Here is a 17,665-nt window from a genome sequence, read left to right as displayed (position 1 = left end):
ACTTCTTTCGGTATCTTCAGATCCGACATTTTCTCAATTCTCAATTGCCAAAAATTTCAGTTACTACAGAGACCACCACAGTGGACAAAATCCTGTCCCTAAACCCATCCAGTAAAGGCCTTCTTTCTAAACTATACAACATTATGCTAGATCTTACCAGTCCTTCAGTGGACAGATTCAGGAGGGCCTGGGAGGACGACCTGGGCCTCACCATAACTGATGATGTCTGGGACTCTGCTCTTAGATTGGTTGACTACTCTTCCCTTTGCGCTCGCCACTGGTTAATCCAGTTCAAGGTTGTCCACCGGGCTCACATCTCCAAGGTCAAGCTGTCCTCTATGTACCCTGAAATTAGTCCACTATGCTCCAGATGTAATGTTGTGGAGGCCACTCTCAGCCACATGTTCTGGTCAAACCCATCTGAGTACTGTCAAAAAACGCTCTATAGCCTTTGCCCTACTTCTGGCACGTCGTGCCATCTTACTTAGATGGAAAGACCCCTCCCCTCCATCTCACTCACAATGGCTGCAAGATGTTATGTCCTGTCTAAAACTTGAAAAGATAAGATTTTCACTTAAACAATCCCTTGGCACTTTCGAAAAAGCATGGGGTCCTTTTCTGCGTACATTTCCGGCTCTAAAATGATGTACAATTGTAGCAACTTGGCTGCATGTTACATAATACAATCCGGGTCCTAGGTGTGGTGGAGCGAACCCAGCACTCTGGCAGTGGCAAGGGGTGGGTGGGTTTTTTCAGGGCTTTAGAATTTTGTTTTTGCTGTGTATTTCATTTTCACATATTTTGTTGCATTTTAAGTTTTGCCTTATCATTGCTGTCAATTCATTGGCTCTCTGGAAACTCTGTTCTGTAGTGCAGTGATATATTTGTACTTTGTCGATAACTTGAGCTGTTGGCTTTTGGTGGCCCTAGTCCATATCCCTGTCACTGTATTGTTTACATACTTGTTTTACACCCAAATCATAGACTTTGTGGGAACCTACAATTTGCTGTTGAGATGTTTCTATTATTATGTGAAAATCAATAAAAAAAAAAACATTTTGATTGGAAAAAAAAAAAAAAAATCAGTTGTTTCTTTGAAATTCATTTGCAACCTGGAGATAATTTACATTTCCTCTGAAAACACATTAACCACTACAGCAGTTGTGCATTACATGATGGGTTTTGTGGCGAGTATAAAGCAGTCAAGAGGAGAATTGGGTCTGGTCTGAGTTTGTGAGAATGTTGGATAGAAAACAAGCTCGAACACAGACACAATCAGAGGTGGAGGAGCGGGGACACTGGGCAAGCAAGGTTGAGTTTCTACTGGCTGTGGCTGGAAATGTGGTTGGGCTTGGCAATGTGTGGAGATTTCCCTACCTCTGCTACAAAAATGGAGGCGGTAAGGCAATATCATAATCAGAATAAAATTACTCTTCTATTTAACTTAAATAAAACTGGGTCAAAGCAATAAAATAATAAGAGCTCAGTCAGTGTGACTGAGTTAAATCTAAAACAGAGACTGTTTAAATTCCTTTGTGGTACCAAGATGTAATGCCTCAAATGGGGAAATGAAGTACAATATTTATGGCTTAAAGTAACTAAATCTAATTATAACACAAAATGCAAGGCTTTAATTGCAAAGTGGAGCATTTTAGTTTAGGAATATTAGGAGAAAAGTAAAAAAAAATACTTGTACCATTTTACAGTTGTTTTAACTTGCTGAAAGTGTTGAAATGAAAAATTACTCTATGACCTGAGTTACTAGTCAATTGATGTAAGGTCTTATGTGCCCAAAACCCTGATTACGTCACTAACACTAAATGTTGTGCAAATACAGAAAAAGGGGAACATCTCCAAAAGTTCTTCTTTTTTGTTTTACTTATTTGATTGACAATTATCTACAACCATCAAAACGAACACTGTACTTTGGGCGGCAGTCCAAAGTACAGTGTTCTGTTCATGCTAGATAGATGATTGTCAAAAAAGCCTGCAAATTCCCAAACATTCACTGAACCCAATTCAAGATTAACAGTTGTATCAGCCAGACAGCAGACACATTTGGGCCTAATCTGCACTACAATATGAGGCCAAAATGTAATGTGATGACTTTAGCATTGGTTCTAGTTACATGAAAACAACACTTACTCTCAACACAAGGAAAAAGCGATGCAACCTTGAATGTTTTATGTCATGTTGCACTTGTTACAAACAAACTCTGGTGCAAATACACTTTGTTGTAAATTTTATACATTCAGGAGCATTCTTGATTCCATATCTGGTACTTGTGGTGACGTGTGGTGTACCTCTGTTCCTGCTGGAGACAACCATGGGCCAGTACACCCAGGAGGGGGGCATCACCTGCTGGAGGAAGTTGTGCCCACTGGCAGAAGGTAAACTACTCTGGACATTATTGCAGCAAGGAAAAGTAATTTTTTTGCACAGTTGCTCTACATGAAATAAAAGAATTCCTCAATGTACAATTGCTAAGACTGAATATCCCATCATCTACAGTACATGTCTCTGTCAGGTGTCTGTGCAACCTGAAAGATTTTGGATATCTGTGAATCTGGGTTCAAGTCTCTGGAGTGTCAAAAGAGGCGAACCCATGTAGAAGCTGCCTTATTTAAAGATTCATTCCAGTGTAAAGAGATTTCATTTGCTGATTTTACTTCTTTTGAATATCTTAGTTTTATTTTAAGGGGCATTCCTAAAATCCTATTTCTAATCATCTACAGACATCCAGGACACTGTGTAAATTTTATTGATGAATTTTCTGAATTATTGTCGGTTATCTCTACTGATTTTAACCATTTCATCTTAACTGGGGATTTTAACATTCACATAGATAACACGACGAATGGTAATGTCAAGGACTTTTCTTCTATATTGGATGTTTGGTTTGTGGCAGCATGTAAAAGAACCGACCCACATTCGAGGTCACATTCTGGTTATTTTAAAGGGTGTTGATATTTCTTCTGTTGCAGTCACTGACTTGGCCTTGTCTGATCATTTTTGTATTTTGTTTGATTAACTGATCACTCAGAATGTCCAACCAACCTGCTCCTCGGTTAGGAAGAGGTACATTAATGAAAGAACAAGTGCTAAGTTTGTGGAGGCCACAGCTATGTTACCAACAACCAGTGCAGAGTCAGTTGATGGACTCCTGGATCATTTCAATCTGAAAGTCTTGAATGTAATGGATGCTGTTGCACCAATAAGAATCAAGAGCACTTTGATCAAACAGAAAACACCATGGAGAAACACCACTGTGGTTACCAGCCTAAAAAGAGAATGCAGAAAAACTGAGCAGAAATGGCGGAAAAATAAACTTCAAATTCACTATGAGCTGTACAAACAAAGCCTGCGTAACTATAACAATGAGCTGTGCAAGGCCAGAGAGCTGCATTTATCTGAAATGATTAACAGGAATGTCAACAATTCTCGCACTCTGTTTGCTATGATTGAAAAACTTAAAAATCCTCCTATACAGATAAGCCCAGAGCTCCTTTCCACTGAGAAATGCAACCAATTTGCCAACTTTTTTAGCCAAAAAATTAAAACAATTAGACAAAATATTAATTCCACACAGTCAAACAAGAAAATTAGTCTGTGTCTAAAACCCGGAAATAATTCTGATGTTATGTCACAATTTAAAATGGTTGATTTAAAAATCCTACAAGAAACAGTTTGGCATTTGAAATCAACAACATGCACTCTGGACATGGTACTATCCGACTTTTTAAAAACAGTTTTTACCTCAGTAGAAAGTGATCTCCTACTGATAGTTAACAGCTCACTGGCATCAGGCATTTTTCCCAAATCACTAAAGGTAGCTGCTATTAAGCCACTCCTAAAGAAAAGGACTCTAGATGCCTCTATTATGAACAACTATAGACCTGTCTCTAACCTCTCTTTAATTTCCAAGATTATTGAGAAAGTTATATTTCACCAGCATAATGACTTTTTAAATGAAAGTGGAAATCTTGATAAATTTCAGTCTGGCTTCCGACCTTATCACAGCACTGAAACAGCTCTGGTCAAAGTCTTAAATGACATTAGGCTGAATACTGATTCTAGTCAAGTATCAGTTCTGGTTCTGTTGGATCTCAGTGCTGCGTTTGATACTGTAGATCACAGAATCCTGTTGCACAGGCTGGAAAAATGGGTTGGACTTTCTGGAGCGGTCCTTAACTGGTTCAGGTCCTACTTAGAAGGCCGGAGTTATTTTCTTACGATCGACAGCTATGAATCTGAGCAAGTGGCCATGACTTGTGGAGTCTCCCAGGGGTCAGTCTTTGGATCTCTTCTGTTCAACTTGTATATGCTCCCTTTGAGTCAAATATTACAGAACTATAGCATTTATTATCAAAGTTATGCTGATGATACACAACTTTATGTGTCTCTGTCACCAGATGACTGCAGTCCAATAGACTTGTGTCAGGGTCTGGAGCAAATAAACACCTGGATGAAGGAGAATTTTCTACAATTAAATGAAAACAAAACTGAGATTATTCTGTTTGGTAGCAAAGAGAAGAGGGTCAGCATTGGCAAACACCTGGAGACTCGGGCTCTTAAAATCACCGACCAAGTTCGTAACCTTGGAGTGTTGATAGACTCAGATCTGACTTTCAGCAGCCACATCAAAGCTGTCACTAAGACAGCTTTTTACCAGCTCAGAAACATCAACAGAATTAAAAGTTTAGTCTCCCAGAAAGACCAAGGGAAACTCATCCATGCATTCATCTCCAGTAGGCTGGATTACTGTAATGGTCTTTTAACAGGACTTCCTAAAAAGAGCATTAAACATCTGCAGCTCATCCAAAGCACTGCTGCTAGAGTTTTAACCAGGACTAAGAGATCTGAACACATCACACCAGTTTTGAAATCTTTACACTGGCTTCCAGTCAGTCACAGAATAGATTTTAAAACCCTTCTGATTGTTTACAAATCCCAGAATGGTTTAGGCCCAGAATACATCTGTGATATGTTCAGAGAATATAAACCTAGCAGAGCTCTTAGATCCAAAGACTCTGGTCAACTAGTCCAGACCAGAGTCCAGACTAAACATGGAAAAGCAGCATTTAGCTGTTATGCTGCAAACAAGTGGAACAAACTGCCAGTGGAGATTAAACTTTCACCAAATGTAGACATTTTTAAATCCAGGTTAAAAACATTTCTTTTCTCATGCGCCTATGCATGAAATCTGCATGTTAACTTTTTTTTTTTTTTTTAACTTATCTTGCTTTTAATCATTTTAATGTAATTTATTATTTTATTGTGATTATGTGTTGATGCCTTTTACTATTTTTAAATATCTGTAGTGCCTTTGTTTTATGTAAAGCACTTTGAGTTGTCCTGTACAAGAAATGTGCTATACAAATAAACTGCCTTGCCTTGCCTTTGAGCAAGGCCCTTAATCCCCCACAAATGCTCCCTGGGCTCTGAAACATGGCAGCCCACTGCTCTCCAGCACATCTGGAAATGGTTTAAATGCAGAGCTGAATTTCTCTATCAGGTTTTATAAAGTAAATATTTATTTATTTATTTTTGGACAATCAGGCAGCACTGCATTAATAACAGACATGATTCTCTACTGGAAATCCCTGGATGTGTGCAACACTTCCAGAAAACAGTCTATGAACATGGTTTGTTGTACTATATACAAATGCAGGTTACACTTTTACCATGCAACCAAGAGCCGCATGTTAGCATGATCCACAAAAGTTGTCATTTTCTCTGGGCCAAACTCATGTAAAATGAACTAAAATTGGAGAAGTCATGTTTCAAATTACAGAGAAGCAAGATCACCTAGCTTGTTATTGGCACATTTCTGATGAAATGAAGATGCATTAGCACCTGTGGAACTGGCAACATGCACATCTGGAAAGTCAGCATTAATGCTGCAGGTTGTAGAGCAACATCTGCTCCCACCCAGATGAGATCATTTTCATGGACTTCTTTGTATATTTCAGCAAGACGACTTAGCTTAGCTTTAAACACAAACTTTATGAATGGCAAAAACATACAGCTCTGACACACAGTACAGGGACCGGACAGCTAATACAAGGGGGTCTGGGACTCCATACTCCCAGAGTACCCCCCACAGAAGTCCCCGGGGGACATGGTCGAACACCTTTTCCAAGTCCACAAAACACATGTAGACTGGTTAAGCGAACTCCCAAGCCCCCTCCAAGACCCTAAAGAGAGTGTAGAGCTGGTCCGCTGGTCCACTGGTCCACTGTTCCACGACCGGGACGAAAACCACACTGCTCCTCTTCAATCCGAGGTTCGACTATCTGACTCCCCTCCTCTCCAGCACCCCTGAATAGACCTTACCGGGGAGGCTGAGGCGTGTGAACCCCCTGTAGTTGGAGCACATCCTCTGGTCCCCCTTTTTGAAGAGGGGGACCACCACCCCAGTCTGCCAGTCCAGGGGAACTGTCCTCGATGTCCATGTGAAGCTGCAGAGGCGTGTCAGCCAAGACAGCCCTACAGCATCCAGAGCCTTAATCAACTCTGGGCGGACCTCATCCACCCCCGGGGCCCTGCCACTGAGGAGCTCAGCCCCAGAGATGGGAGAGCCAACACCAGGTTCCCCAGACTCTGCTTCCTCATTGGAAGACATGTTGGTGGGATTGAGAAGATCTGTGAAGTATTCCTACCACCGCCTCAAAACGTCCCAAGTTGAGGTCAGCAGCCCTCAATCCCCACTGTACACAGTGTTGATGGAGTACTGCTTTCCCCTCCTGAGCCACCAGATGGTGGACTAGAATCTCCCTGAAGTAGCCCTGAAGTCATTCTCCGTGGCCTCTCCACGCCTGAGTTTTTGCCTTAGCGACCGCCGAAGCTGCGTTCCGCTTAGCCTGCTGATACCCATCAGCTGCCTCTGGAGTCCCACAGGCCAAACAGGCCTGATAGTACTCCTTTTTCAGCTTGACGGCATCCCATACTGCTGGTGTCCACCAACAAGTTTGGGGGTTACCGCCATGACAGGCATCGACAACCTTGTGGCCACAGCTGCGGCTGGTCGCCTCAACAATAGAGGCATGGTACACAGCCCACTCGGACTCAATGTCCCCTGCCTTACCTGGGACATGGTTGAAGCTCTGCCGGAGATGGGAGTTGAAACTCTTTCTGACAGGGGATTCCACCAGACATTCCCAGCAGACCCTCACAACACGCTTGGGTCTGCCAGGCCTGTCCAGCATCCTCCCCCACCATCTGAGCCAACTGGTAATCAGTTGACAGCTCCGCCCCTCTCTTCAGCCGAGTGTTCAATATGTGTGGCTGCAAGTCCGACGATACGACTACAAAGTTGATCATCGAACTGCGGCCTAGAGTGTCCTGGTGCCAAGTGCACATGTGGACACTCTTAAGCCTGAACAAGGTGTTCATTAAGGACAATCCATGACGAGCACAGAAGTCCAACAACAATACACCACTCGGATTTAGATCAGGGGGGACATTCCGCCCAATCACGCCCTCCCAGGTCTTGCTGTCATTGCTCACATGGGCATTATAGTCCCCCAGCAGAACAAGGGAGTCCCTGGAAGAAGTGCTCTCCATCACCACCTCCAAGGACTCCAAAAAGGGTGGGTACTCCGAACTGCTGTTTGGTGCATGAGCACAAACAACAGTCAGGACCCATCCTCCCCAAGGGAGGGAGGCCACCCTTTCGTCCACCGGGGTAAACCCCAACATACAGGCACTAAGTCGGGGGGCAATGAGCATGCCCACACCTGCTCGGCGGCTCTCACCGGGAGCAATTCCAGAAAGGAAGAGGGTCGAGCCCCTCTGAAGGGCAGTGGTTCCAAAGCCCAAGCCATGCGTTGTGGTGAGTCCAACTATATGTGGCACGCTTGGGAGAGTACGTAAATAATATTTTAAAATTGTGACAACGCCACCCTGGGACTTTCACCCGGGGAATAATAACAGAACTCCAACAAGGCAACCAGGTCCGTTATACTAACGAGGCGGGAGACAAGCGTCCAATCAATTAAACAATCTTTATTTAAAATCAACAAAACAAAACCCACGATTCAAAAATAAAAGATGGCTGAGGCTTACCAGGAGATAGGTGGGCTAAATGAGGTGAGGGGATCCAAACAAAGGCCACCCCAGGCACACATGCAAGACAAACACACTTCACACCGCACTTCAGTCCCACAGCACAGGCAAACGTGATCAGCATGCAGATGAGGGGAGGATTAAACTAAACCGGGGACCCGCACCGCAGAGGCACCACCACTCCAAGCTCTCAGACCACTAAAACAAAAAGAAATACAAGTGTTAGAAGCAGTGGAGTTAAACACAATAAAAAGGGACAACAGATAAACAAAATAAAACTGCTGTAACATAAAACATATGCACTAGAGGCCAGCCATCAACCAAGTCCTCGATACAGACCGCGTCCCGGGCCTCTAGTGGAGCGGCAGGGCATAAAAGTGTCCCAAAACAATTAAAAGAGTCAATGTTAAAACAATTAAAACAAATAAAACAAAGCAAAGCAAAGCAGCAGCAATTAGGACGCCAATCTGTAGGTGTGGGAACGACACACCACACACGAAAGTCGGCTCGGCGCGAGAGGCAGCACAACAAGGGAGTTTCCCTACAGGAGCACAGCCTGTTAATGTCAGTTTAACCAGAGAACCCGATACCGGAGAAAGCAAAGTTAACCTACCACAGCAGTCTTGGTGTGAGAGCCAGTTCTACGCGCAGCGGTGATAATCTCCGCGACAACCGGAAGTCAGATGACCTGTCGACCAGACGAATCTTCCCAAAGCTGGCTCTACGCCTGCTTAAATATGTCGCCCCCCCTCTGCTGATTGGTTGATACTGCAACCGCTCACCTCATACTGCCACATATATCTAGCCAGAACCACTCAACCTCATCCACCAGCTCAGGCTCCTTCTCCACCAAAGAGGTGACATTCCACATCCCTAGAGCTAGCTTCTGCAGCCGAGGATCAGACAGCCAGGGTCCCCACCTTTGGCCGCCACCCAGCTAACACTGCACCCGACCCCTATGGTGCCTCCTGCAGGTGGTGAGCCCACAGGAGAGAAGTCCCATGTTACCTTTTCGGCCCGGCCACCAAGCGCTTGCCTCCGTGCCCCACCTCCAGGCCTGGTTCCAGAAGGGGTCCCGGTGACCCACGTCCGGGCAAGGGAAACCTGGATCCATGATTTGTCGTCATCATAGGGGTGTTTTGAGCCACGCTTCATCTGGTCCTTCCCCTAGACACCTGTTTGCCATGGGTGACCCTAACAGAGGCATAAAGCCCCCGACAACATAGCCACTAGGATCGTCAGGACACACAAACTCCTCCACCAGTGTAAGGTGGCAGCTCAAGGAGGAGTACTGTAGACATTTACAGTATAATTTCATTCAATTCAAACAATAGTAAAGTTGTTAAGCTGCATGTATGTCCCCTTCTAATTTGATTATAATATCTCTGAGTTTGGCATCCTGTCCTCTCATGGTTTAAGTCCTACCTCACCGGAAGATCCTTCAGAGTTTCTTGGTGTGGAGGAGTGTCCAGATCACATGGGCTTACAACAGACATGCAGGGTTTGGTGCTTGGCCCTCTTCTCTTTTCACTATACACCTTCTCACTCAATGTAGTCATTAGCTATCATGGCTTCACCTACCTACCTACAACTGCTATGCAGACAACACTCAGCTTTTCCTTTCCTTCCCACCTGACGACACAACTCTCTCAATGCAAATATCAGCATGCTTTGCTGATATCTCCACATGGATGAAGGATCGCCACCTTCAGCTAAATCTGTCCAATTCAAGCTTATTGTCTGTCCAGGCAATCGTTCCTTACCACCACAGATAAGCTTGCAGCTTGACTCTATCACGCTTGTGCCTACGTCTTCTACCAGGAATTTTGGTGTCATGGTAGACAACCTGCTGACCTTTGAGGACCATGTTGCCTCAGTCGCCCGGTCTTGCCGATTTGTTCTCTACAACATCAGGATCAGACCATACCTAACTGAACACACGGCACAGCTCTTGGTTCAGGCTCTGGTCATTTCACACACTACTGCAACACCTTACTGGCAGGCCTGCCCCTATGCTCAGTTAAACCTCTGCAGATAATTCAGAATGCAACAGCAAGTCTGGTCTTCAACCAGCCCAAAAGAGCTCATGTCACTCAGCTGCTAATCGCTTTTCACTGGCTTCCAGTTGCAACGAGCATCAAATTCAAAGCTCTGCTTCTAGCTTACAAAACAATAACCCAAACAGCTCCTGTCTATCTTCACCCCTTAATCCAGAGCTACACTCCCGCTTGACAGTTACGCTCTGCCAGCAAAAGATGCCTAGTGCTCCCACCACAACGTGGAGCAAAATAGCTAGACTCTTTTCCTCTGTTGTTCCCCGGTGGTGGAACGATCTACTAAGCACCGTCCGATCCAAAGAGTTCTTATCCACTTTTAAGAGCAAGCTAAAGACTCACTGGTTTAAGGAGCATTTCTGCACTTAGTTTAATTTTTCTACCCGTTGGAATTAGAAAGATTTGTCGAGCTCTTTGGCTCAACTCAGCAGTGACTAAGCTGCGTGCACTTAGGCCCAAGATGATATTGTATGATGAAATTGTGATCTTGTATTTAAACAAAGGACTATTATAGCAAGGGAAAAAAGGGGAAAAAAGCACTGCCTCTAGCACTACATGACAGCACCTGGGTCCAACTGGACTCACAACAGTCTGATTACCACTTAATTATGATGTCCCATTCTGTTTGAATTCTTGCTTATGTTGTTCTTACTCTCACACGTAAGTTGCTTTGGAGAAGAGCATCTGCCAAATGACTGTAGAATAAAATAGAATATTATAAATATAATTACATATTTCAAGGGTTTTCTGTTGTTTCTTTTTTTCTCTCTAAATTTCTTTTAACTAAAACAACAACTTAGAAATAGATTTTTTCTTTGACAGTAAAAAAGCCAACATATCTTGCCCTGCAGGTATTGGTTATGGTGGACAGCTGATCCTCCTGTACAGCTGCATGACCTACATCATCATTCTGTCCTGGGCTTTGCTTTACCTTGTGTTCTCCTTCAGCTCCCAGCTCCCATGGGCCAACTGCAATAACTACTGGAACACTGGTATAACACAAAGAGTATGAAATTGTCACAAACATGGCAAAATCATTAAGTTGCAGAACTGTTACATGATCATCATTTTCCTTCCCACCTCTCTTTCAGATGACTGTGTAGACTTTTCAGCTAAAAATTACACCTTCCACTGGACCAACAGAACAAACTCAGCTTCTGCAGCCACAGAATTCTGGCAGTATGTCCTTCGAATTATTTTATTTGCCATTCATTGCAACACAAAACAGTCCTTGTTAAAACATTTAATAACCATGCATCTTCATTTTTAGACGACGAGTGCTTTCCATCTCAGGGGGCATTGAGGAGGTTGGCAGCATCAGGTGGGAGGTGCTGTTGTGTCTAATTGTAATGTGGATAATCTGCTACTTCTGCATCTGGAAAGGAGTTAAATCCACAGGAAAGGTACAAATATACTGTAGCTGCAAAAATTATTACATGTAAACACTTCCTTAAATGCCTGATATATTAATTTCTTCCAGGTGGTGTATTTCACTGCCACCTTCCCCTATGTGATGTTGTTAATTCTTTTGATCCGTGGGCTCTCTCTTCCTGGTGCTCTTCAAGGAGTAGTGTTTTATCTTCTGCCTGATCCATCACGACTCATGGATCCTCAGGTAGGAGCTCAAGGTTAAAAAGCAGAGTACAGATGGACAAATGATCTCACAGTTTCTGTGTTGGTGTAGGTCTGGATGGAGGCAGGAGCTCAAATCTTTTTCTCGTACAGTGTCGGTGTGGGCTGCCTAACAGTGCTTGGCAGCTACAACAAACAAAACAACAACTGCTACAAGTAAGGGTGTCCTGACGTGAGATTGGACTTAATATCTGGCTTTTCAGACAAAACCAAAAACTGATCAGAACTAAACACATATTAGGAATTCAAAGAGTATAAGGGAAGTTTTCATGTTTTGCAGAGACTGCCTATATCTGTCTTTGCTGAACAGTGGTACCAGTATTGTTGCTGGTTTTGCGGTCTTCTCCGTGCTGGGATTCATGGCTCATGAGCAAAGTGTTCCCATTGCAGAAGTGGCAGAATCAGGTACAAATTTATAGACATTCAAAACGAGGCTGTACAGAGGCTGTCAATCATGTTTTTGTTGTGGAATGGTCTATTTAAACCCTAAATATATTCATTTCCTAAACCTAGCTGAGTAAGTAACATACTTTCTAGCAACATAGTGATGTCAGGGGCTTTGCTGCCATCTCTTGAACAGACATGACATGGGTCTGCAGACACTGTTGTTCCATATAACATCTTCATATTGAGATGATGCAAGTATGTACATTGACTCATATACATATGTAGCATGTTCTAATCATTGACACGATCAAATATTTCAAAGTATCAGACATTATAATCTTCCTCAACGATAAATGTAGGGGAAGCTGCTAATCTGCGCTTTTCAAAAAACATTTATCAAAAACTTTGCACAAAAGATGCTGTGCTTACATTTATATGGGTTTTGCAAAGATCCAAACTCTTGACATCCACTTCCGTGTTTCCCCTCTTTTTCTCTCTGCTAGTGCTGTTGATGTGTTAGTTGGTTTTACAAAATTTCCACAGCATGCATCTTTCCTGATACATCCCCTTGCAAAACTGTTCTTGGTAAATTGGCTGAATGATCAGAGCAGATAGTGAAAGGAGAGCAAAATGTGAAGTTGTTTTTCAGGTCCAGGCTTGGCCTTCATTGCATACCCTCAGGCTGTAGCCATGATGCCTCTGCCCCAACTGTGGTCCATCTGCTTCTTTGTCATGCTCATTCTCTTGGGTCTAGATACACAAGTAAGATGTTCGAGTGGAGGAACTGTTTTTGGAGGACTGCTTTCTCGTTTGGAAATTTACTTTTGTTTATTTTCTGCAGTTTGTCGCCATGGAGGTGGTGGTGACATCTATCATAGATATGTTTCCAAGAGTTATGCGGAAAGCAGGTCGACGGGAGCGTTTCCTCCTCCTCTTCTGCCTAACATGCTTCTTCTCTCAGCTTGTCATGGTCACTGAAGTTAGTATTTAAAATTATATTAGCATTTATTATTTACTGGTCCAATATAGGAGGGTGCTTTCTGCCAACTCCTGACTGTTTAATAATTTCTTTAATTGTGAAGAAAGAAAAGAAAAATAAAAATGTTGAATGACATAAAAGTCTGTGCCGTCATCCCAAAGGGAGGGATGTACGTGTTTCAGATGTTCGACTACTATGCTTGTAATGGAGCCTGCATCCTCTTTCTCTGTGTGTTTGAAACTCTGGCACTTGGATGGGTATTTGGTAAGTATATGCCATATTTAAGAAATTCTTCTTGTTATATGTATTGCAGACAACTTCCTTGCAGCTTAATAATACCTGTTTAGTAAGTTTTAGTCAGCTCAGTAATACTTGACCAGACATATTTCTGATAATTTATGAGAAAAAAAATCATTGAAATTCCCCTTAAACTAATGCCAAGTCATTTATGAATATGTGGTCTGATCTGATCATCATGTAATCCAATGTCATATCCATTTAAGGGGCCGAGCGGTTGTGTGGCATCATAAAGGACATGACAGGGGAGCGTGTCAACCCATTCTTCAAAATCTGTTGGCTTTACCTCACTCCACTGGTCTCGCTGGTGAGGCTTCTGTGTGTCAGGATCCCACAGCAACAGAAAACTCATGGTTCAGTCCAAATCTAACTGCTAATTAACTTCTCTTTTTTTTGTCTCAGGGGTCTTTTATATGTTCTTTAGTAGAGTACCAGCCTCTGACCTTTAATCGCTGGTATGTATACCCATCCTGGGCATACGTGTTGGGCTGGGTGCTGGCCCTCTCCTCCATCCTCCTTGTGCCAGGATGGACATTATATAAACTGAGTACTGGGACTGGAACCCTCAGACAGGTGGGAAAGCTGAATGTTTTCTTATAATTATAAATTAAAGAAAGTCCACCTTTCCTTGAGGACCTCCTTCATACAAACACTAAAATGCTTTGGACCCCCTGCCCCACCCAGTGCTGAAACCATGTTTAGTTTTATGCTTTAATTCGTGAGATTCTCATCATAAATGCTGTATTCTGGCTGAGTCCTGTCCTTGGATTAAGCCAAAGTTAAATTAAGAACATAAAGCCTTGCTCTTGAATGCTTCTTACTTTTTTTTAAATCATCTCCTCTGTGGTGTTTCTCGGACACATTTTATTAATTAGATGTTGCAGGTTATAAACAAAATATCTACATGATTAACTTGAGCGAATACACTTCAACTTGTCTCTGTGTGGACATGGTTTTAATTTTTGATCACAGTGGATCTGAATGGTCAATGCCTTGGGGATCCTGTGTCCTTTGGGGGACCTCTTTGGGACACCTGGTTGAGAACCACTGCCTTACATAATAGGGAAAAAGGTTATTTTACTCAAAGCATTACAATGGACAAGGTTTATAACTCTTAAGTTAAATTAACCATGTTATTTGAAAATATTTAATGAAAATCAAAGCTAAACTTCGTGCACATCATGATCCTTTTCCTCTGATAATTCATATGAAAAATATCAAGTAATACATGTGATTTGAGTGTGAGCCACAACAAAACAAGATCAGTTAGGAAAGCCAGATAAGACTGTACAGATTCACACCTCACATAGGTGAGTTGTAGTTTTAGGACTAAATACCCATTTGAAGGCCTTTAAAGTGGTTTTAAAAAGGGGAAAATAAAAGGACTGTAACAATACAGCAGCTCAACTCATTGCTCAAATTAGTAAATATTTTGGATATTTTTCAGCGCTTCAATGACCTGTGCCAGTCTGTCCTTGACAACTCACTGACCCAAAAGAGGGAAACGGAGCTGCAGAACATGAGAGCAGAAGTGCTGCAGCCGTTGACTCTCCACTAAAGGGAAAGATCGTCTGAACTGGAAGTCTTTGCCAACTACTTTATATGTCACAAAAGAAAAACTGATACTGACTGAACAACTAAATTCCACTTTTATAACCTGTTATAATCCAAAAACGTGTCTTTACTTTAGCTCTATCATATTGGGTGGATGTAGAGCACATATGGTTGTTTAGGATGCTTCTTCCTGTCAGTGTCACGTGTCAGTGTCCCGTGTTGCCATGAAAATTACCAGCATAAATAAACCTCAAACCTGTACTTTAGATGCTTCCTTGGCATTTTTCCAGACACACACAAAAAGCAACTACTAAACACTGTTATTTACAGTCTGTGCCTGTTGATTCTCCAAATTGCTTGGCCAAAAATGAAGATACTTGTGTAGAAAATAAACTAAAGGGATATCAGAGGCATTTTCAATGGATAAACCCACCAGTGGTTTATACTCCTCTAAGGGTGGGGACATAAACACAAATATCTGAATCATACCTGTTAAAACACTTAAGTTTGCAAGGCTGCTACTATAATTAATAACAATAATCATGATCATAATTCTAGAGGGTGTAAACTAAAAAATAAAATAAACTACACCATGACAATCAATTAAAAACACTTAACAAAATGCTAGATTATTCATAAATTGCTTTATTTAAATATCCTCAAATTATGAAAAATACATTATGTAAACCACTTGAAATTTCACAAATATGAGCATGGCTGGCAGTGCAGTATTTTATATTTACAAGCACAAAGAATCACAAGAAATACCCAACACACTCCACCAGAATGAAACCTACGTGGTCAACATACTGAAAAAAACTGTCAAATGTTCAATTATACAACACAAAGTGTGTTTCATCCAAGAACAAAATATTACCAACCTGATGTAAAAAAAAAACCCACAAGGACGTCACAGCTGCTGTTTGAGAAAACGTGGTTTAATAAACTATTTTAAAGATAATGTGGCTTGAATGAATAATCTGAAATGTTTCTGATATAATTGTAGGTAGGTGATGAATGAAATGAGCAAGTGAAAACCAGTTTTAAAAGTTCATTGGAAAGCACTCGGATGGAGATCCAAATGTCCAGCACGGCACAGGGAGAATCTTTTTCACACTGTTACATCATAAAGCGAGTCTTTTAAGTTTAGCTGTGCATCCATAAGGCACTGATGTCACAAACCTGGTGGGGCCTGCTGACTCTCGCAGGCTATAGAAAACTACCTATGTCAAGATTAATCTTTCCCAGAATATGGCTGATCTGACATTCTAGAAAAACAAAATGACACAACTTGATGATGACAGTGGACCCTCAGGATTGAATTGCAGTAAAAAGCACTCATTAGAATCAGCTTTCAAATGTATGCAAGTGATTATTGGATTCCCGTCAATCTGAAGAGATATGTTGCATGACCACTTAGACACAGTCTAAGTAATCAGCAACATTTCATTTATGTTACTAATGTCATCTAATGACTACATCACTGATTACTGTGACTATTTTTTTATTTTTATGTTGGTGCTTTACAAACCTGTTAAAATTATAAGAAATTCAAAATAAAAAAAAATTAAAAAATGGTGCATCAATATGTATTCATACCATTTGCTTAGTCATATAAATACCTAACTCAAGTCCACTTGTGTGCAATATAAGTTCCCATTATCTCCACAAACACATTTACATTACTCTGGCCAAGGCGGGCAAGTGAGTGCATGCCATCTCCAACCATAACTTGATAACAACCATTACAAGATTTAATTAACAGCTTCTCTGGAGCCAGGACTTCTCATCCTAAAATTACAGGGGAAACTGCTATGAGAGCATGTCAGTGTGGAGGGTGGGATTTCCCTGTGGGCTGAGGTGCTAAAACTGGCTGCTTAACAACCTTTGGCAGCTTGATAAACTTTTTAGTTTTTGTTGCTGAATTACTCATCACCATGCAGCCAAAACAACTTATATGTGTACCTGCCATTTTTATATCTGCTTCCTTGGTATATACAGCAACAGGTAGCTTCTTGTAGCCTAACTGGCTACCAAATTTTCTTACTCTAAATTGTTTAAATTAACATAGCAAATAGGGGGGAAGTTTTCCAGCAACAATCAAGTGCCACTGGCCCCACAAGCCCCAGGCTACAAACAATCTTATATTTAACTGGAATATAAATGTTTCAGGTCAAGCATGAAAATTGTGATGCCAAAAATAATGGAGCAATTTCTAAAAACCCTGAGAATACCATCCCCATAGTAAAGCATGGTAGTGGCAGTATCATGTTGCTGGGATGCATTTCTATTGGGTGAGTCTAGGAAATTAATCAGTATTGAAGTAACGGTGGATGGTGCTAAATACAGTCAAATTCTCACGAAAGAAACTATTTTTGTTTTAGTCCATAGAACTGAGGCTGGAGCAGGAGGTTACCGTTCAGTCTTAAAATAACTATTCACACTGCTAAGGCAACACTGAAGTGTGAAGATACCTCCCATACACCAACAAAACTTATCCAGTTTGAAAGAAACAAGTTTGACTTGAAGAATGAGCAAAAACATCAGTGGTTACATTTCCAGATCAAATGATACAATCATGCACAAAAGCTGTTTTAATTTCAGGTTATGAGGCAACAAAACTTGAAACTTGCCAAAGAGGATGGACACTCTGCAATGCACTGTAGCCATGACTACTTGCTCAATCTTCAGAGCC

General features: G+C 41.8%; 2 protein-coding genes and 1 long non-coding RNA gene across 5 annotated transcripts in view; 1 reads left to right on the top strand and 2 right to left on the bottom strand.

Moving 5' to 3' along the window:
• The first annotated feature begins 1,249 nt into the window (after window positions 1-1,249).
• On the top strand, window positions 1,250-15,285 carry LOC121645794 (sodium- and chloride-dependent GABA transporter 2-like). Its single transcript, XM_041994482.1, has 14 exons — window positions 1,250-1,399; window positions 2,256-2,390; window positions 10,973-11,113; window positions 11,213-11,300; window positions 11,392-11,524; window positions 11,602-11,736; window positions 11,806-11,909; window positions 12,034-12,158; window positions 12,790-12,902; window positions 12,982-13,119; window positions 13,281-13,383; window positions 13,623-13,723; window positions 13,819-13,989; window positions 14,864-15,285. The coding sequence occupies exons 2-14, from the start codon at window positions 2,327-2,329 to the stop codon at window positions 14,972-14,974; spliced, it is 1,527 nt and encodes a 508-aa protein (XP_041850416.1). The 5' UTR covers window positions 1,250-1,399; window positions 2,256-2,326; the 3' UTR covers window positions 14,975-15,285.
• LOC121645796 lies at window positions 7,988-8,590 on the bottom strand. The gene is made up of 2 exons (XR_006011512.1): window positions 8,558-8,590; window positions 7,988-8,265 (listed from the first exon to the last, which is right to left on the bottom strand). It is a non-coding gene; the product is annotated as an uncharacterized LOC121645796 (long non-coding RNA).
• A 310-nt stretch (window positions 15,286-15,595) lies between the features above and the next one.
• si:ch211-132b12.7 (uncharacterized protein LOC564531 homolog) overlaps window positions 15,596-17,665 on the bottom strand; it is a 10,703-nt gene continuing 8,633 nt past the window's right edge. For all 3 annotated transcript variants that reach the window (XM_041994483.1, XM_041994485.1, XM_041994484.1), the window contains exon 4: window positions 15,596-17,665. This exon is cut by the window's right edge and continues 1,024 nt beyond it. The gene's annotated coding sequence lies outside the window, so the exon portion shown is untranslated.

The sequence above is a fragment of the Melanotaenia boesemani genome, chromosome 9 (assembly GCF_017639745.1).
Source record: "Melanotaenia boesemani isolate fMelBoe1 chromosome 9, fMelBoe1.pri, whole genome shotgun sequence".
NCBI classification, from domain to species: domain Eukaryota; kingdom Metazoa; phylum Chordata; class Actinopteri; order Atheriniformes; family Melanotaeniidae; genus Melanotaenia; species Melanotaenia boesemani.
The sequence above is the reverse complement of the archived record's forward strand: the minus strand, read 5'-3'. Positions and strand labels throughout refer to the sequence as shown.